This window comes from Phodopus roborovskii, unplaced genomic scaffold (genome assembly GCF_943737965.1).
Source record: "Phodopus roborovskii unplaced genomic scaffold, PHOROB, whole genome shotgun sequence".
NCBI lineage: Eukaryota > Metazoa > Chordata > Mammalia > Rodentia > Cricetidae > Phodopus > Phodopus roborovskii.
This window is the reverse complement of record NW_026126547.1, coordinates 5,429,943-5,451,873: the sequence shown is the minus strand read 5'-3', so window position 1 is coordinate 5,451,873 and position 21,931 is coordinate 5,429,943. Positions and strand designations below refer to the sequence as shown.

Here is a 21,931-nt window from a genome sequence, read left to right as displayed (position 1 = left end):
ATTTGGATAGCTGATACAAAATAAATAGTTAAAGATGGGGTAAGAGTATAATAATTTTACAAAGAAAAGCAAAAGGCCCAAGAGACTGATTGAAAGTGTCCATGTCATGCTAGAATCTGGGTGCATTAGTCAGCACTGTCTCCATCACCCTAAATAGATGACCTTTAAAGTAACAGTGGCTGGATGTGTGGCATTGACTCTTACCTTTGCAATAATTGAGGAAAAGCTCTAACTAGGAGGATGCAGAAGGCATATGAACAACTTGACAATTCTTACTTTCACACAGAATCATAGCCCAGAATAAAGGTTTTCAAAGTATGAGAACCTTAGAAAAGTATTCAAACATATTAACCACACAAAATTCTCATTAAACAATCTTCTGTATAATGAAGAGACCTTGCAGTAGGGAGGGAGGGGGTGGGTGAACAAAGACTTACACCACTGTCTCCTGAAAGGTCAATAAAGAACCTCCAAAGAGGAAAGGGAAATGTTGTAATTACATTAGAACCTCAAAAAATAAAAGGAATAGTTATAAAAAAGAACCTCCCTCAGATTGATAGTGGGGCCCCTGGTAACAAAGCCACAGCTTAAGGAGCTGCTGTATAAGTCGGCACATACAGAATGCACGGAGCATTGGGTCCCAGTGATTAACCAACTGTTATTAATATTGAGTGGGAGTGCGAGAAGGAAAGATGGAATTGCTTTGACTTATTTTGTTCTGATGATCTTTCCTATGATAACTTTCGTGTCACCCATGATGCTTCTGTGCCCATGGAGATGCCATACTAGACTAGAGATGGCGGGAGGGTGTGTGTGATAAAGACCAGGGGTTAGCCAATAAAAGCATGCGACACTTTCAGCCCAATTCATGCATGGAGTTAAAAAAAAAACAAAAACAAAAACAAAAAAACCCAAAACCTCTTAGTTACCCATTTTTAAAAGCATGGCTGATCCATCTTTGAAAGAACAATATCAACTATGCCTTAAGGATGATATTCATAGTAACAGCCGGCTCAAGTTATTACACCGAGGTCAACTCTACAGTATTCACTGATCTTATGTCTCAGTACTTTGCTTTTTCCCTATGTGGAGGACAAGGTGTAATGAAAACAGTAGGGATCCTGATTCTAAAATACTGTGGGTCAGACTGATCAATAGGAACTCTCAGAGCAGAAGAAACCACGCAGGGAGATGAAGAATAACAATGAGTCCCTGTGTTTATAGGGGCATGGAGTACAAAACCAGATGGGAAGGAACATAAGCAGATGTACTCACATGGCAGCCAAGAGCAGGGCATTAATTCAACCCTGCCTCACCTGGGCGGCTCGCTGATGGTTTTTAAGAGGAGCTCTGATTTGCCTAAAAGCCCCCAGTGTGAGTTATGCTGCAGAGACACTCATCACCCTGGGGGCTCTGTGCTCTAGGACCTTTGCACTCTTTTACTGCTGGAAGGTCTTCCTGAGGAAAATTTACCATTTCATGAGAATCTTTCTGATAGGCAAGATGATGGAGCATGTTAGCTTTTGTCCCACTAACCATTTGAATCATTTCTTTAAGAAAGGAAGTGCTAGATAAAGCCAACACGGTCCCATTATGAAAACACTGACATATCTGCACTGGTGGATCTGGCTTACAGGTCCAAATGAAGAGCTGATGGGAAGGAGAGATGGCCACTACTTTAGAACTCTTTCTTCAGGTACAGCGGGAGGCCAAAATTCAGGATTTGGGTATAGTTCAGAAGGTCATGGTGAAAATAAAATTAGTGATGAGCTTCAGTGCTAACCTGTTAAGCTCATGGTGTCACTCGGTAATCTATAGCACACCACATAGGCATAGGATGTGGCTTGTACCTTGACCCTGCAGCACAAGCAATCACATTGAGAAAGCAAGACAGCAAGTATTTAATAAGTCATATAGAATGACCCTGAGGGGCCAAGTATAATTTTACTTACTTAGAAAAAAAAGCTTCTGGCTAAATTATAAATATATCAACTTACACTTAAAATTTGCCTGTTGCTTATATGTCAAGTGTGTCTTTGAGAAATTTCTGTGGCCAAATTAAAGAAATAGTGTTCTTAATCTGAATAAAAAATAAATGACTTCTCAAGTAGATTGTAGTCTACCCAGCAACACTCTGGGAATCTCTCCCAAAGGCATGTGTCTTTAATATACTAAGGGACTCAAGGGGACATAATACTTGGGGTAAATAGATGCTCCCACTACAGAACCACCACTCTAGAGAAGAGTCAGGTTTTGGAGCCTATGGCTAAAGTTGGCTCATACTCTCTGGTTTTTTGTGGGATATCTTGTCAATTTCTTATCAACTGAATTTCAGCTTCCTACAATTTGGAGACAACTACATCCCCAGTCAGTGGGTTTTTATAAGGCGAAAATGAGAAAATGCTTAGGATAGTATTGGGTAATTCAAAGTGCTCAATCAATGTGATTTACTATGATTAGCTGGGTAGGATACTTCCATTGTTATTTAATGAGGTTCCCTTTCCTACACAGATTATGCATGTCTACAGGGTGAACTCCTTGTGTGCACACTCCAACAAACACATTACAAACAGCATTATGAAAATATCAAATACATAGTTCCGGCAACGGGAGCCAGAGGAACCTCAAGAGTCACTGGCCAGAGCCCCTTCTGCTGTAGGAGTCACACCATGGCTTAGGAGGCAAGAACACTGGTTTGAGTCCCACAGCTGCAGTCAGAAATAGGTGTGGAGATGGCCTTTCAATTCCTTCAAGCTTCTTCCCATACACTGTCCCTTTCTTTAGAAAGCTATGTGCGTGAGTAATGTGAAAAGACCAACGGAGAAGAGATGGGGAAAACAGCTTCATTCAAAAAGTTAGTGAGGTTTTATTTATTTATTTATTTATTTATTTATTTATTTATTTATTTATTATTTGTTCCCTGTGTGTTTAACTCTGAGGACTGTAGGTCAGGAGAGCTTTGGTGCCCCAATTTGTAGACATCAAGCGGTTCTTGGTGGTAATTTTGTAACTTTATTGCATGGTCCCTGAGTGAGATCTCTGCAGATGAAAGTGTAATAAGGCTGGGCATACCTGCAGCTTAGTCTGTTCCTATCAGTGGGCTTTTCCCAATAAGTGCACTCAAGTTGGTGAGCTTGATCTGTAATGCCTGTCAACCTCTAGGATTGTCCCCAGCCCAGAGGTGGCATCAGCTGCAGCAAACCTCACATAAATACCAGGGAATAAGAATCCAAAGGACCTGAAAACGGGGACTGTTTATTTTTAAATATTGCACATGTTTGGGGGAATCCTATGAAACAGATGATCTTTGAACATAGTATGAAAAAGGGAATGACTCAGTACCACATTTCTCAGTTTCTTATGAAGAAAGTTAACCCCCAGGCTGGGAATACAGCTTAGTGGTAGAGTGCCTGCAGAGCAGGAGCAACCATCCTGGGCTCTATCCAGGATGGCAAGGGAAACAAAAGAAAACAAATCTCCCATGTAGCTGAATATATATCCCGTAACTTCCCACTGTCTTCCCAGTCTCAGCAGAAAAAGAAGGAAATATTGCTTTGAATTTGGAAAGTATCAGATTTAAAGAAGAGTAAACTGAGTGTTTAATCCCTTCCTAAATGTGACACAGTCGGTGGATGCTCTAGTCATTGTTTAGAATGCTCGAGGCAGAATGGGGGAACTCAGCAGTTCTATCAGGGTTGAGAGAGAGTCATTCCTTTGCTGCTAAGGGCAAACAGAGAAAATTTCAGACCAAATCTTTTCAAACAAAAAGGAGATGAAGGAGTTTTTGGTGTTTTTTTTTTTAAGCCATTTTTTAACCCTACCCCAGGTGTCCTCTCCTTTAGAGCAGCCCACAATACACTAAATATTCAGCACAATGTTAAGGGCAAGAAAAGGAAGTTCAAGAAAATAAGGCATTTGGAAGCCTCAGGATCAAAATGGGAAAATGAGAATACTGACCATTCCTCCTAGTAAACATTTTAGGGGTAGGTTTCAAGGCTAAGGTATAGTATTATCTTTATTGTTTTTAATTTCTTATTGATACCCAGTAATTGCTCATGTTTATTTGGTACAGGGTGATGAGATTTCAATCATGTATGCAGTACATCATACTCAAATTTCTACATGTGTGTGGCATACCCAGCATGCCAGACTTTTCATGAGAAAGAATCCTGTCTTGTGTAGACATAGTCACCACACTGCAAAAGCACACCAGGCTTTACTCCTGGCTAACCATGGCTTTGTATCCACTGACCTATTTCCTTCCTATTTCTTCCTATTTCCCTTTACCCCCTGCCTTGGGCAGAAATCATTCTCTCAACTTTTTTTTTTCTTTTACAGAAATGTTCAATATACAGCCCATCACCAATTTACTTAACATAAACACACAATGGCATGTCTTTTATGGGGTAAAACGTGGACATGATCATACAAATAAGTATAAAAATATAACTATAACATGGGTTGGAGGCTTCATTGAGGCAATCTGCTTCCTTTGTGGGGTATTCTTTTTTGTTATTGACAAATGTGCTGTGGTCATCTTACCTCAATAAATCACCATATTTTCTGTGAAACACTGAAAATATTGTGTTTTCTGTCTGAAATTAATTTTCCTCTTCTCTGTTTTTTGTTCACCTTTTAGGAATCAGCTCAAGCTCTTACCTTATCAACTTATTTTTTTATTACACTTCTCTTGTGAGTATACATAAGCACACACATGCACATGTATGCATGCCATTGATTTTTAGTGCCTGGACTGTTTCTCTTAACTTAATGCTCTCCTGGTCTATCCATGTTGGTCTATCCATGTTTTCCTAAATGACAGGATTCCAACCTTTATAATTAAATAGTGTTCTAATATATACACACAGCACACTTTATCTAGTTATCCACTGATGGATATTTGGCTTGATTTAATCTCTAGTCTACTGTTTTGACATTAGGACTTCAGAATGTAGGTGCCATGTGAACCAAAGGGTCTCACTCTCACTGAGTGCATTTTATAAGATATAAACTCAGAAGTTATCTGAGGTCAAAGCAGCAAAGAAAAGCAGAACAGAACCAACAAAAGGCGTTTTCCTTGCCCTTAGAGTTTCTCAACATCCCCGTTTTTGTGACATTCAAAGCAATCCAGCTGTAAGGGGTCAGTGCAGTGGGTGAGGTCTTCCATCAGTAGAACGCATCCTCCTCCATTAATTATGTGTAGCATACACTGTTTTCCTGGGCTTGGGGAATGGCTAGGGAATCTAAATACAAAGCTACAACAAATACACAACATTCTTTTTATCACTTAACTGTTTTCCTTAAGAAGCATAAATGAAAATAAAGTTAAATAACTCTGAAGACTATAAGGCAAAACAATGTCTTCTCTTTCTCCCTCCCCCCAACACGAATCTTTCTTTTAACATGCAGCCTCTGGGGGAAAGTGCAGGTTAATATATACACTCCAGAATCACTATTACTGCTCACAAAAGCATGTAGAATGTGTGTGTGTGTGTGTGTGTGTGTGTGTGTGTGTGTGTGTGTGTGTGTGTGTGTGTGTGTGTGTGTGTGAGTGATTTATTTTCTTTTTCCACATGGAATCATACTTTTCATCTTCTCCATTTTCATATACATTTCAGATTTCTTTCCACACCCGCATATTCATATTCTCCTCTATTTTAAGAGGTAAGCGTTCAGGTTTGTGCATGTACCACAGTTTTTAAGTATTAACAACAATGCAACAGTGAGCATGTGTTTAAATGTGATGTCACTTTGTAAGGGGTGGGACTCAGGACATGGAGGATCTCTGCTGAGCAGCTCAACACCATACATTCAAGGCTGGTCCCCTAGGAGCAGCCACCTGGACAAAGATGCAAACATACAAACACCTCTTCAAGACTTGAGGGGGCAGCTCAGCCAAGGTTCAGAAGGCAGACTGACCAGTGACACACAGAGGCCAGGCTTCTGGGACAGGGGAAATTGCCTGGAGGCTCTGAAACAGAGCTAGGGAATAAACCTCCAAGTCCAGGAAGCCTGCTTCCAGGTACTGTCCCCATAACAGGGCCAGGCAGAAATGGACTTTATATACTAATCATATAGGTACAGGGAGGATCTGCTGTATGGTCATCCTCAGTGTTATCCCACTGGATGCCTGGGAACTGATCTGACTTTCTCTTCCCATAGTATTGCATTTTCTAGGTCTCATAAGATGAGAAGACCAGGCAGCCATGTTTCTGCCTTCCTCACTTGGCAAGTGCTCAGACTCTGAACTAACTATTGTTAGTTATGCTTTCTTTTCATGTTACTGTCTCCTCCTCTCCCTTCCCCATCTTTTAAATGCCACCTTTTGGGATGCATTTCAGTTGTTTGGTAGATGAATCCATCATAATTTTCTCCAGGAGTACAGTATTAATCCTCTTTAAGGGTTAACACTATAGCTAATTTCACTTGGGAAGTTTTATATTAAGGTTCCCAGATTGGGATGCTTGGAAAGCTGAAGTAAACAATGACACACATGACATCTGGGATTCCCCCCCCCCCAAAGGGCAGCCTTGCTAGCTCTTCTGGGCACAGCCTGAACAACTTCTGGACACACATCTATCACCCAAGGTCTCACCTGAAACTTGGGACATGTCTTGACCCTCGTCAGCATCCATTGTCTTCAGATTATCTGAGAAAGAGAAGAGAGGAATGGATTTAGTTAAAAGCAAAATTGCAGAGAGAGAGAGAGAGAGAGAGAGAGAGAGAGAGAGAGAGAGAGAGAGAAGAGAGAGAGAGAAGAGAGAGAGAGATTGTGCTGTTTAACAACAAGGCTATCTAGCAAGAATAATGCATTTTCCTCTTCACACACTTCTGGGGTATCAGACTAGCACAGACCTTGATCCTTTAAAAAACAGCATTACAAAGATTTATAAAAATATCATTACAAGCACAGGAGGACCAAATTTGTTATTTATTGTTAATTTCCTACTGCATAATAACCCAAAATGCAAACTGACTGCAACAAAATTAAGCAGAAAATTAAATGGCCCTGGGTCATTGTAGGCACAGAATTCATTCTCTTGGCTGATCCATAGTTATGTTCTTTCTAATTTACTGAGCATGCATCGATGAACCTTGAGTCAGCTTGGTGACACGCGTACAATCAGCAATCAAAAAACGAAGCAATTTGCTGAAGAATGTCTCATTTACCCAGGCAGGCTGCATATCTGAACAGCAACGCACTACCTCCATCAATAATGAATACACCTCCAGCCTGGCAGATGGGCAATACACGCTCTGTCCTTGTCTCCCACTCCTCAGCTCTGTCTGGCTTCAGATCCCACCAGCACTGTCTCACAGAGAGAAGTGACAGAACAAGCCAGGAGAGGGCCCAAACCTCCTGTTTTGCAGGCCTGTGGCTGGCTCCTCATCTTGGTTTGAATTGAAAACACTCATAGGAAGAGGCTGTCCTTTAGTGGCTATGGCAAGTGCTCCATGGACTGTACTACACACTACCACAAATTCCATGGAGGGAGGGATCCAGAGACGGAGGGAGAGAAATGAAAGCAGAGGGCCTTGGCTTGAAGGACACACCTTAGAGCATTCAGGTGCCCTTAGATGCTACATTAATTAGTACATAGCATCTAGAAGCTCACTAAATCTTTGTCCAGTAGCATTTTGTGTGGCTTCATTCAGTCTGCTCACCATGCTCTGCTAGACAGCTGTCACTGGCTGCAGATTCAGGCTATCTGCTGAGTTTATGCCAAGCCCTTTGTTTTCACCTGGGTACCACCGTTTGATTCTTTGCTTCAGCTATGTGGATATGAGCTGAGGCCCACTTTCAACAGAGATTTGAAACTGATGGAAGATTCCAGTCATCTGGGAAACTGTGTGGGCAGTAGCACATGTGTAAGTAATTCTATATAACAAAAATCATCTGTATGTAAGACATGGTATGGAGATAATATGCAACCTATGAATATATTCACATATTACATATATTATATGTGTATATACATGTCATATATTACTACATACGTAATTCATGTGATGTTATCTATGTTTTTAAAACTTGATGTATCTTTTTATCTTTAACTTTTATGGTATACATGGATGGAATATATATGTATGTATACATACATACATACATATATCACTAGTCATAAGGAAGACATAAGTAGCAGCCCCATTTTCTGGGTGGAGAAGTTTCATCTGTTTCTGAAAGGTATTGCACTGGTCTCAGTTGTGAGAATTTTCAAGGCTGATACAGGACGTCCAAGAACAGCCAGGACCACAGGGAGACAAAGGCCCTATACTACACATGTGCTCTGGCCCCCAGTGAAGGTCCAACAGTCTCTGAGATGACAAACCAGCCCCAGAGGAAATCACCAATCAGTTCAAGAGCAGCCAGAAGTTTTGTGCCCAGAGTCCCACACCCTTCAGTGTGAAAAGGACGAGATCTTCCAAAACTGTCAAAATAACGATAAAGGACTCAGAAGAGAGGCCTGTCTGGTGGGCTGGACTGCACTCATCAAAGCTGAGACCTTATTCCTGTGGCTATCTGGACATGAATGCACCATCAAAAGCTCATCAAAAGCTCTTCAATGCCCAAGTGTTGGTAGGTAAAGCAGAACTGAATGACTTCAACACAAAATGTTTGCAATGTGAATTTGAACTTTTTGTAGCATGAATGAGTTTTCATGAGGTTTTCTGTTGTTAAGAAACTCATGTAAGTTCTGCCTCTTAGGATTCATAATATTTTTAACTTTCAGTTTTTTCTCTGTGAGTATTTCTATGCTTTTCATAAAATAGGCACTAAACTTATTCCAGAACTGTTTTTTTTTTAACTACTACATAGTACCATCATTGTATTTGAATGGATATGCATTAAAGGCTTGATTCCCTAAATGATACCCAGAATAATATATCCAAATTACTTCCAATTCAAAGGAAAACAGATGTTTTACCAGGCTCATGAGTACCTGCCCTCCTCTGAACAGTATCTCATAAAGAGAGCAAGCAGCTCTCATGGAGCTGGGGGACAAGGAATTGAGGTCATTGGAAGTACTTGGAGCAAGTTCCCATGGCATTGTAGCAAGAGTGGCGCTTGTCAGGGTCCCAGAAGCTCACCTGTGCTGCTTGGCTGGGCTGCTCAATGACAGACTGATCCACTGCCAGCCAGGGCTCACGGACCCTTGTGACACGCTTAGATTTTCATGCACATTTTCAACCCCACCCTCTCTGGATTTGAGATTAGTACAGCTGAACAGGGTCCCTTGCTTGGTGTAAAGTTCAACCATCAACAATGTTTTCAGATACTTACTATTTTTCAGCTAAGAAGTGGAGTCTGCCTATACTGTGTCCTATGAATTCTGCAGCTTGACTAGTCTGTCATCACTGGAGTGACTCAAATGTCTCAAAACTAGAAATCTGCACCTGTTTGGGGTAAGACTAATTGAAGAGCTCTACCAGTGGCAGAGTGAGAGGGAAACACACTTGGCCTCTTTCAAGGCAGAGTTTACATCTCAAAGTGTCCTGAAGGACCCTAAACCATCCCTGGGGACTATGCTGACCCCCCCCAGGGACTGCTTACAAAACACCCTTTCTCCCACATGTAAGCAACACCAAGCATCTGAGGGGGGGAAAGGTGGGATTTAAAGGGCCAGAGATGTCTCAACAGATAACGATGTTGCTGCCAGCCTGTCAACCTGACTCTTACAGGCTGTTCTCTGACCTCTATATGTACACGCACACACAAAGAAACGAATTCATTAAAAAAAAAAACTTAAAAAAAATAAAGATTTTAAGTTCAGTTGTGTTACAATCTCAGCTAAAAACAAAAATAAAATAAAAAAGAGTTTTCATTCACTGATCACCAAGCAAACTAACAGTACATTTTCCTAAACATTGGCCTGTCTGTCTGAAAAGTTAGCATCTTCAGGTGTTGGCAGGGGTGTCAGAAGGAATAAGCACGTCACAGAAATGTGCTGTGATGGTCTACTTTGCATGGGAAAAGCAAGCAATCTCAGGTAAGAGCCAAGTCAATGGAGAAAACACCACAGTATCAGTAAGCTAGCTCTCACCTGTGCAGTTCTTCCGAACATGAATGCTTTTATTGTTTCTGTGGAGCAAGCAGTTCTGAATCTTGCACAAGGGGAAACAGATGCAGAGATAAGTGCAGGCCAGTGTGACAGAGGCTGCCCAAGGCTGGCCCTTCAGGACAGTGAGCAGTGAAGCTTCCCTTATAACCCAGATCGCTTTGCATTTCCTGTCTTCTTCAGCTAACTCTCTTCCCATCTCTATTTCTGTGTCTCCCTCTCCCTTCCCTCTGTCCTGCTCCCTTCCTGTCTGTCTCTTTTTTTTTTTTTTCTGATTAAAAAGGGACAAACAGGTTTCATTTCCTTGATTCAGACAGAAGGAGTCAACACATCACTAATGTTAGAGGAGAGGCATGGAAGACAGTAGATGCCACGTTTCAGACTGCTCAGGAAGGACCCCATTGCTCTGAGCTTCTGCAGATCATGGAAGTCCCCCTGGGAAACCAGGAGCCTTTCCTCTTGCCATACAGAGGCCACTGCCACCAGGCTGGAACCTGGCTGGCTCCTGGGAGAACCATCCAACAGCCCTGGGCAGTTGCTGCCTCCAGGTAAGCAAGCTGGCCAGGTGTTAGTGCTGGCCCATTTCTAAACTTGCAAGGCCCAGAAGAGGGATTAATGGAGCCGAGGAGCACACAAGTCCCCAAGGATCACTAGAAGATCTTCCTTTAGCAACCATATCTCCCGGTGGTGCCTGATGTCATAGCCCAGTGTCTTTCCAGAATTTTCTCAAGCTGAGTGAGCTTGCCAGTCAGAAACCACAAATGTCTGTCTTTTCAAGTTAGCCCAACAGTATGGCTATCAGAGAGCTGCTAAGCACGTGGCATGCAAAGGGAAGGTCAGTTAGAAACCAGCCTGTTACCTGGTAGGCGTAGTACTTCCATAAGCTTTGAAAAATGTCCCTGAGATTTAAAAGCACCATATACCAACTTTTGTTTTTGTTTTCAGAGCCAATGGTCTTTTTCCTTTTGAAACTGCCTTGTGCTCTCTCTCTCTCTCTCTCTCTCTCTCTCTCTCTCTCTCTCTCTCTCTCTCTCCTTCTCTCTCTGTGCAGTGATACTCCACAGGGACCCTTGAGGACCCGGTCTATAGCCAATGGAAGAGTACAGGTACCTTTTAGGCAGCTCATTGTATGTGAGAAACTGTTAAGCTTCCTGAGACTGTGAAACCCTGTCTTGCCCAGCATTGTACTGGACAGCTGGCTCAGATTCCAGCACAGAGCTAGCATCCAATACCTACTTGTTAGGGAGACCTGCCTTATCATCTCCATTTTACAGAAGGGAAGACTGAGGCTGACAGCAGAGTCGCAAAGCAAGAGTAGCCTGCCCAAGGCTATATCCAACCAACAGCAAAGCTGAGCTCTGAAGCCACAGTCATGTGATGACAACATCTACCCTCTGCTATTCCTGCTATAAGAACTCTGTAAGCACTACGTAGTGGCCAAGATCCAAGTGTCTGACAGACAAGGAAAGGTGCCCCTTATTCCCAAGGTAAATTCCCAAGGCCAGAATATAAACTTGCACTTTGTAATAGCCTGAAACCAAGACAACTTCTTCATAACGGGACTTCTTTAGCACAATAAAATTCTGGTTATGCAGTTATGCACATGTACCCAGTAGTTTTCTTTCTTGCTGGTAAAGCTGCCCCAGGGATACTTGGGACTAGCTACTTAAATACTCAACAGTGCTTGCTCTGAAGGCAGTTAAGCGTGTGTGTGTGTGTGTGTGTGTGTGTGTGTGTGTGTGTGTGTGTGTAGGGAGAAATGGGGTGGGTCTAAGACAATAACCTATTAAAAATGCCTAAGTCACAGACCTCTTTAATAAATCACATTATTTTGTGAGAGACAAGTCTTTTCATCTGTACACTGAAGATTTTACTTTTTGGCAAATTTATCATATCAACATAAATTATGCTGTGTTTTTCAAAAGGAATGCTCCACAAGAAAGGCCAGCAATATGCAAATCTTTGTATCTAGTCACAGACCTTCTAGGTTTGCAGAACAATTTGACAAAGCAGGTTGGGAGAACATAAAAACTTCCGAACACTCCTATTTCATCTGTGATTCTTTTCATTTTATCAAAAATTAGCTGCCAATCTACACGTTTTCATGATTACTTCCCAGAGCTTTTGCTGGTGCAAATAACAATGAAAAACAAGATTTAAACAGGAGCACAGGAATCCAATTTAGCGTTCACCACGCCCCTCCTCCCACATTCCGCTAAAGCTGCAGAAGGATCCTGCAGTTCTGTGAACCTTCTTCTTCAGGGCAAATCACTCAGATGTGCAGCCCTGGCTTCACATTTTTCCCTCTGTGGGCAGAAACTGATATGCAAAAGGAGAAGGGCCAAAGGGAAACGAGGAAGTCTTTCACAAATACAGTAAGGGGCTAAGGAGATGGCTCAGTCAGTAAAGTACTTGCCAGCCCAAGTTTAATCCCAGAAACTCACAGAGAAAGCCTAGCATGGCAGCTGTAATTCCAGTGCTAGGAGGTGGGGGAAAAAGGGTCTGTGAGGCTAGATGGCCAGGCAATCAGGAAAGACTCTGCCCTGGGATCCTATGGGAGAGATTGAGGGAGAGTCTCCATTTTAACCTCTGGCCTTCACACATAGGTGCAATACACATATGAACATATGGACACACACACATACACACAAACACACGCACGCACGTGCGTGGGCGAGATGGAGGGAGGGAGGGAACAGACAATAAAGAAAGAACACTTCCTAGTATAAAGCCAAGACTGAGCACCTGTTCTGTGGCATGTAATAGAAAATGGTGGAACCAGGCAGGCATGGTGGCTCACACTTGTAATCCCATGACTTCAAAGAGGCACATGAGTTTGAGATTAGTTTCAGCTAGTCTGGGCAACAGGGTGAACCCCAGGGCAAGAGTAAGAAAGAGAAAAAATGGTGGATCTTACACAAGAAAGACTACTTTAAAAAACAGCACTGGAGACAAGAGGCCCACAGTGTTCTGATGTGACAGTCAGGGTCCCCTTTGCTCCCTCCCTGCTCAGGTAAGCCATGTTCACACAACAAAGCTGGGTTTCCTGTCTATGCTCCACATTGGCCACCTACTCCCAGCAGCTAAGGAGAGACACGCAGCTACACTTTGATTTGGACCATCAACTCTGGCCTCTTCTTAAGTAGCTTCCTCAAACATAAATGACCTTTCACACTTCATCACTTAAGGGAAAAGAGAGTAAGTTTAGAAACATTTTCTTCTGCTCTCTCACTGTGGAAGACCATCGTGCATGGCCAGGAGTAGTGAGAGACAAGGGAAATGCAGCACGAATGAGATTTCTATCTTTCAAATACAGCAACGGCTTCCACAAGACTGATTCACACAGATAACTCCCGAAGTGCTGATAGTTTGTAATTGTTATAAAGAGACAGCAGGGCCCTGTTCTCCCAAGTTCCTGCTTATTTATTTTCAAAGAGATTAAGTCCAAGCTTACAACATTATTATTATTTTTATTTCGTAAGTGATTATAGTGTTACAACAAATAAAACATCCAATGGGGACTTTTTGCAGTGAAATTATATAGATAGAGAAGTAAACGCTATCAAGTGGACGCTTGAATATCCAACCTTAAAACTAGTTGGTGTTGAAAAATACTTGTCTATCCATAACATTAAGAGAGATACATCTCTGATGCTGGTGTTTCTACAATGCTACTCTGCTTTGGTTAAAAAGGGCTTGGGTCAGTTTATTTGGTTTTCTTTTATTTAGGCCTTACACTTCAAACCCTGCAGATCTTTATAGGAGTATCCCATTGTCCAGGAATCCTTATATGTAGACTTAGCAAATGTAACTGAGAAGGCACTCTGACTTGAGTCACTCACTGAGGATGCTGAAATGTACTTCCTACCAGCATACACTGCTTTCCATTTTACTTCTAAAAAGGGACACTGTTCATGTTCCAGGTCAGAGCCATCACCGACCACATTGTGACACATGCTGGTCTCTTAGTCTTTGAAACACAAAAGGCCATTTTGGCACACCCCAGACATAAGGAGCATCTAGTCCTTGCTCCAAAGAGGAGGACACATCACTGATGTCCTGCTTGCTGTCACTCTGTTCGGGTAGGCCACATGGACTCTGTGGCCATTTTCTCTAAAGAACTGGAGTGGGTGTTAGTTTTATTGATAGCACCTGTAAAAGCCACCAACTGTCATCCCTTAAAGTGAAGTAACTTTTTCATAAAAACTATTAAATATGAATATATATGTTCTTATTTCAAAACTATGTGCACAGTAATGTAATTTACATTCAAAAATTGAGTTTCCTAAATCACATTATGGTCTTTTAAGGGCTTTAGCACTTTGGTTACCTTGCTCTCCCAACTTCTGGCTGGGTAAGTAAGACACTTGTAGTATCAGTAGAGGGAAAACCAGTTATCTGGTAACAACTACAGGCAATAAACTGAACAATGACGGAAACAACAACAACAACAACAAAAATATAACCACTTGATTGTCTGCACTGGCTTTCTAGTAAGATCCTAAGGAATGTCTATGTTTATTTCTCTCTATGAGATGGCTCAGTAGCAGTGTTCCCTGACGCAGACCATGGAACATTCTCAAGACATTCATACAAATACCACATATCATGAGCAAGATGGAGACCCGTGTGTGACATGTGTTCACCCAAGCCAGGCTATTTGGATGGATGTTATAATCCTTCACCTTCAGCCTACAAGGCCTCCATGCAAACCCAGGAGATGAGGGGCATCAGCTGAACCTCATGGAGTCTTACAGCTTCCTCATTTGTACAGTTACAAAAATTGGTGTGTCTATTTATAATCGGCAGAAAAAGTCAAGCACAGAGAACCTTGGTTTTGATGCCTGCTCAGACTGTTCTGCCGTCTCCCAACACACGGGAATAATGAGTTTTCAACACTCTTAAGTCTTTTTCCAAAAAGTTCATTATTTGACAAAAATCCCACATGACCCTAATTAAAGTGAAAATCCTTCAAATTCCGTCACACACACACACACACACACACACACACACACACACACACACACATACACACACACACACCATCATGGTGGAAAAGAGCTAAAACTTTCCAAGTCTATTTTAAAAAGTAACAGACAACCTTTGCTTTAAGCACCTGACATAATTAGCAGCTGGTTTTCATTTGATGATGTACAGTAGACAATTTACCTGTTTTTACAATAGGGTCTCTCTGAATATCACTTTAATTTTCTACTCTACACAAAACTCAGCACAAACAAGGGAAAAAAGGTCACTTTTTCTCAGACTAAAAGTGGGGCTCGCGCTAGGGGGTCGATGGCTTTCTCCAGTTTGCATTAAAAGCACTGGGACACATTTCAGAGTGCCTGAGCTAAGCTGATAAAAGGTCAGCTCCTCATTTTCATGTCTCTTAAAGTTGCTAAATTAAACATTTTCCCCATCAGGGTGAAGGAACTATCCTGTGGAATTCTATTTGCTCCAAATTTACCAGTGAAAAATGTGATAGAAAAGAATCAAAACCCACTGAATGCCAAGCTTTGGCAGAAGTTTATTCCAAACCACACTGTTCATCTCCCAACAGTTTGTGCATAACAGAAAATGATATAGAGTGTAGAATCACTGTGTAATCTCAAAAATGCAACACACACACACACACACACACACACACACAATCTATTCCATACATATGAAGACTTTGAAGAACACTCTGGTAATTGTTGCAATCATTTAGTCAAAATACCACATGCGACAGAAAAAAGAAAGGAAGAGAAGGGTAGAGAATGTGGAAAGAAAGGAAAACATATTACAGCTTGAGACAGTGCCAGTGCCAGGTTTCTCTACTGACTCTGTAGTCCATTACACCTAGCTCTCCACCAGTCATCTTAAACTTCTGTTTTGAAAATGGCGGCAAGTGTCAGATTTGCTGCAGAGGTGAGCTGCTTTCTGAAGAAAAATCTATCACTGCACACTCGATTGAGAAAATATGAAGAACGTTCTTTTGCTCTAATTAGGGCCCACTTTAAGCAATTCATTAAGCCGTGGCCCCATGCCACAAGCCGTCAGGAGGTGGAGCATGGGGCTAACTTGAGAGCAGAACACACAGATGGGGCCTAATGATGCTTTCCATCAGCCGAGACAGGGCAGGGGTGCCAGAGAGTGGCTGCTCACCAAAACCCCCAGCAGGAGATGGAAAGATCACTGGCTAGTTCAAGCCAAGAGAGTACACTGAGAAGCCAAACCATGTGACACTCACCAACAAGCTTGGGCCTCCCCAAGACCAAATAAGAGCTGCCTCTCTCTCCCACACAAATCCAGACTTGGTCTGAGTGCTTTCTGAGTAGCCACCTGGGAAGGACCCTGGTCCCTGCTGGGCCTCAGATCCCTCTTTCTCTTCCTCCAAGGTCCCAGGCTGCCTCCACACACCACTGGGGCTCAGAGAAAGGTGGAACCAGCCACCAAGTATGCAAAGGAGGAGGGAAGCTCTTTTTCTCTCAGGGAAACTCACACAGGAAGGGAGCCTGTGCTTCCTGTCCTAACCAAAGTGAGTTCAGAAATCATTCGGATGTCTGATTTGTCAGACAGGATGGAAAGGGGTGTTCTTTTAGTCACAGGAATTGTGACTTCCCCCCCTGGCAAGAAATGGCCACAGGAGAAAAGCAGCTGGGACAGGCCTATGAAGCAGAAGACCAATGGCCTACATGCTGAGACTTGGGCTTTTTGACTTAAAAACAAAACAAAACAAAAAACCAGTTTATTACCATTGGCTGAGGACACACAGGCATCCACTTATTTATCACCGTCAAACATGAAAATGGGAAAATGCCAATGGGAATAATTTCCCAGTTGTCCTTAGATTGTACCAGCTGTGTTCCTTTGGGACTTCTTCATGAAGAACCAATAGGGTACCCCAACGCCAGGGCAGACATCTACTTCTCCCCCTTAGAAAGTTTCTTGCAAATCATGTTTTGTTGGGTGGTTATGGCTCATTTATAACACGTGGTACTATATGCAAAAATGCTTACACATGTCTTAAAAATAATTGCTACATTATCAACCAGCAGCTAAAGGCCATATCAAACAAACACTTTCAATGAGATGGCAGTGAAATTTGAAGACCAGGAGTATATATTCTAGCAACGGGACAAAGTAACCTGAGGTATGAAGCCAAATATTAAATTGAAAGGGCTGTGAAAAGGCATTGGTTTATATGAGGAACAGCAGTGTGAGCATCGCATCAGCGCCACCAGTGAAACAGTTTCATTACTGTTTATTTGGGGTGCTGACCCAAGACTCTAACAGAACCTCACTTCTCCATAACTAGTCATCCATATTTTGTGTGTGTATGTGTGTATGTTTAGTGCTAATTCTCTGACATTCAGGGATCCTAAAACCTAGATTGAAAAACCAAAAACCAAATCAAACAAAAAAAGTGTCTTTTTTTTTTTTTTTTTTTTTGAGCAGAAACCAAGATCTTTCAAGATGTGAAATGGATTTCTGTCTCTCTCCCTGTATCCCCAGGAGGGATCACTTGTTGCAATTACATTTCATGTGTTTTCCTGTAAAATGCAATGTTCACACAGTTAACTATGAAACGAAGCACCATGAGAAAGCTACAAAAGAGAATAGTCCTGTTCATAGGTTTCTAGTCAGAGCATGCGCTTCGGCTAGAAGGAGGAACCACAATGTCCCAAAACATTTGCCAGTCTTAAAAACAGGCATAGGAAGCTAACGGTTCCCAAGGAACTCCAAGGTGCCTGGTTTGCCTTCTGAGGTTGAATTCACTTCCATCATTCTCCTTAGAACACAGCAAGTACCACTTATTTAATAGAGAGACTGTTTTGAAATGTCCACTATTAGGACATACCTCTGCCATTCATGCTAGTCTTGATGAATCTTGACTAACTTCAGTAGCAGTACATGAATGTGCAAACTTTGGCAACCAGTTAAAATTACCTAATATTATAAAACTAACATTATCTATGCCCAAATTTACTATGATAAAGAAACCATTTTATTTTATATTAAAAAGTAAAAAAATTAATAAGATAAAGGAAATCTATCCCTCATGTTAGGTGTATATTAATGTTAAAACTTCTTTTATTGACATTTTCAAGCCTCTCTCACACCATACAATGTGTGTGATGTGTACCTGTGTAAGCAGGTGTACACATGTAATTTATTTCCTGTATATATTAATGTGAGTAACCCTGATATATTACACACACACACACACACACACACACACACACACACACTCCCCTTGAATTTCTGACATTCTCATGAACAGTGTACTGTTATGATAACTACATATGAAACTCACAAATTCAAATAAAGGAAAAAAACTTCCCCAAAGCAAAGAAACATTATTCTTACACTCAGTATCCAGTGAAGTAGAAAATGCAAGGGCCTATGGCCCTGCTGGTCATTAGATCTTTTGGCCAATAAATTCAGTGTGATCTTAATTTTTAGACAATGAAAGTGCTGCAAGAGCAACCCCATTTGCTTTCTCTTTAGGACACAGCACACAAACTTCTCAAAAGAATCAGACAACCCACTCCCACACTTTCATTAGCAGCCAGTATCTGCCTGTGAGGCCAGCATGGTGGGCCATAATTGCAAGGATGCTCCTAAATTTGGGGAGGGGAGTGGAGTCTCGGGGTTTGGCTTTCCAGTTAAAACACCAATGAATTAAACAAACAAGTACTTTGGAATTTCTTAACTCTAGGTTTTAATTATCACCATGAACAACAAACCAAAGCCAATAGACTTAAAACGTTCTGACCATCATCTCTAGTGGATTGTAAGTCTGGGAAGCCCATTCTCCTTTTCTACAATTAAAAAAAAAAAAGCATGTATGTTTGTGGGGAAATAGGAAATTATACATGTTTTCATAAAAACAAATGGTAATGAATGTAAAATACTCCACTGTCATTTACATGGATGTGCCCACATTATGTGTGCCGATCCAATGTGAGCACATCAATCTTTTGTCATAGATACTTGTCCCCGTTTAAATTTTGAGTCACATCCCAAATAATCTGATTTGTCACTGAAACCATTTGGACACATCCTAATATGAGTAGTGTTTAAATTTTTACTTTAAAAATCTCATAGAAAAAAATTGAATGGGTTCAATTAATCTCATAGAACAAATATCGTCAAACAAAGAAACTAAGGCAGGCTCTGAAATTTTCTTACAGATGTCATCCCCCTCTCCATTCATTACCCAAAGGAACTAATCGTTAAAAGCATTTCAATGTCTATGAGAAATATTATACATTTTATGCATTTTCGACGTTTTAAATTTTCTTTTACAGTAAAGTTGGGCCATAAAGAGCTATTTCCTTAACACCACTTTGGTTCTGGAAGTTGAAAACAAGGCAGCTCAAAGATGGAAATACGTTGTCTGCAGCAGGGAGAGAAATTATGCGTGGGTAACTTGAGCAAACCACACGTTAACATTCACTCTGGGTGGGCTCCAGCCCAAGAGAATATGGACACTGCTACTGGCTCAGACCTTTTGTGTTGGTACCTCTTTGGGTCACCAGATGTCCTGAGCTTCCAAATTAGAAGGAAATCAAAGGATCATAATATTCCTTGGGAATTACTAGTGATGTTTGGCAATTTAAAAAAATCAAATAAATTGCAAGCTTCCTGATGCTTATTTGATAACAGGGTCTCCCTGCTGTAGTTGCATGACCTGGGATCACACACTGCGATGAGCAAAGTACGTTTTCAGTACCCAGATAATTTCCGTCTTGCACAAAGCAAACTCAGACTGGATCTTACCAGTAAAGCAAATAGCTATCGCACCCAAAATTAGGAAAGTCTTTATCCACGACTTTGGAAATGCTTGTTTCTGTGATCACGCTAGATCTGCCCATATAAGCCTACACATGAGCTGGGCATGCTTTTCGTGGGACGGCAGGCTACTCAGAAGTGCCTCAGGCTGGCCTGGTCTCGCACCTGCTGCCCCAGCCTAGAAAGGCAGAGGCTTTAGTTAAAGTTCTCACAGTCTTCAGAAAGGAAAAGATTGACGTGAGGGACTCTGACACTATGGATTTCGAATGACTTTCCTTTCTTTCCTACTTCTAATTTAAAAAAAAAAAAAAAATCCACCAGTTACCCCAAGTTTTCCTACTGAAATTCAATTTGAAAACACTCACGTGGATTTGTGCGCCGCGCTTTGGGGGCCAAGACTGATCCTGGGGCGCGAAGAGCAGCCGGTTATCTGGGGCTCCTGCACCCCGCGGGACCTACTCGGTCTCCGCCTGCCACGGTCGAGTGTCCCGGGATGGGCTGCACTGCGCCGGGCTGCCGCTGTCGCCGGCCGGGGCGCGGCCGCGCAGGGCAGGCACTTGTTAGAGTGCCCTGCTAAGTTGGCCTCGGAGCAATTCCCAGCTTGCTTTCACAATGACTTCCTCAAGTTGCTCACTCGCATTGTTCCCCATTTCTCGCCACACTCCCCGCCCCCCGCGGCTCCGACCGGGCTTGGAGCCCCGGGCCGCCGGCCGTCCCGCGCTACAGCGCCGCCCCCGGGCAGCGCACCTGGCCCGGGCTCACCGCGCCGCCACCTGCGGCCGCCCGGAGCGCGCGTCCCTCGTCCCGCACGGTGGAAACTTTGGGGTGGTACACGCGACCCGCCTCCCGCTCTGCTTGTCCGTCCCGTAGCCCACCCGGCCCGCGCGTAACACCTCGCGGTTTCGTGACACGGGGCGAGGACGAGGAGCCGGGCAGAGAGCTGTCCCGTCACCGCGCCCGCCGCCGGGACCGCAACTCTGCGACCTGCCTGCCGGGCCGCTCGCACAAAGTTTGCAGTCGCGCGGAGCTGGGGCTCGGCCGCCGAGGGTCGCCGGGCGGCGGCGGGCACCGGCCGTACCTGCTGGCGCCGCCGGCGGCTGCAGCCCGCTCGCCCGCGCCGGGCCCGCTCGGCGCGCCGCCGCCACCCCCGCGCGCAGCGCGCCCGGGCCCTCCCCTTGCAGCCAAGCTTCCTCATTCCAGCGCAGCATCGCGCCGCTGCCCCGTGCGGGATGCGGCGACCGGCGCTTTGCCCGCAGGTTAGCCCAGCTCAGCCGCTCCACTGCGGGACCCGCGCTCAACCCGCAGGGGTGCGGCACGTGCGGACCCGCGGGGAGGGGGAGGGGCCTCCCGGCCACAGCGCCACGCGCGGGACAGCCGGGTGGTCGCGACACGGGCGCGCTCGCCCAGTCGAGGGACTCGAGGGACAGGGGACACTGTAAGGCACTTTTTCCGGTGTCTAGGAGCACCCGCTGCCTGTGCAGAGCCAAATCCCTAGAACTGGGACTCCTGGGCTCCCACGTTCGAGCTCAGACCCCAAGGTACTAATGCCCACCCTAGGGGGTGGGAAAAGTTAATCCTGTGCGAGTGAGGGGAAGAAGGTGCAGTTCATTTTCCCAGGCAACCAATGGAATACCTCTCGCGTCTCTTCCCTCCCACCTGCTCACAGCAGAAGTTAGGATGGCGCCTTCCATCCTGGCCCGTGTGCACGCGCCAGCGTGGAAGGGGTCTGCGGGCAAAGGTTGGAGCAAAGCAATCCTACACCTCGCTCCACGGCAGGCGCCTCAGACCTCTCCCTGGCGAGTCATGCACCGAGTGCCTGCGTAGAAACAGGACTGCAGCTTCTGACACCGCACCCTTTACACTCTACAAAAGAGCCCATCGTCGTTCTGATTAGCTGGGCCACACCCGAAGGGGGCCAGGCAATCCTTAACCCTGAGCACAGAGGGAGAATATTGAATTCCGCAGACACAGCAGTGTCCCTGACGGGGACCCTTACCTCACTGCGTTTCGAAGCCACTTAGTAAAGCACAAAATAAAACTCTGGAGCATCCTTCAGAGCTACAGGGGCTGGGAGGAAGATTGAGGGCCTCAAA

General features: G+C 43.6%; 1 protein-coding gene across 15 annotated transcripts in view; it reads right to left on the bottom strand.

Annotated features, from left to right (window-relative positions):
- Ikzf1 (IKAROS family zinc finger 1) overlaps window positions 1-21,626 on the bottom strand; it is a 183,473-nt gene extending 161,847 nt beyond the window's left edge. For 4 of the 15 annotated variants that reach the window (XR_007835538.1, XM_051200678.1, XM_051200686.1 and 1 more), the window contains exons 1-2: window positions 21,472-21,618; window positions 6,596-6,649 (exon numbers count right to left, since the gene is read on the bottom strand). Coding sequence is in view for 14 of the 15 variants with exons in the window: in XM_051200678.1 (XP_051056635.1) it covers window positions 6,596-6,649; window positions 21,472-21,529 (112 nt within the window). In the remaining variant the exon portion in view is untranslated. Of the gene's footprint in view, window positions 1-6,595; window positions 6,650-16,290; window positions 16,487-20,203; window positions 20,693-20,713; window positions 20,937-21,471 lie in introns of those variants that run through there. The other 11 variants (XM_051200688.1, XM_051200687.1, XM_051200690.1 and 8 more) reach the window with 11 other exon arrangements.
- Window positions 21,627-21,931: the final 305 nt, after the last annotated feature.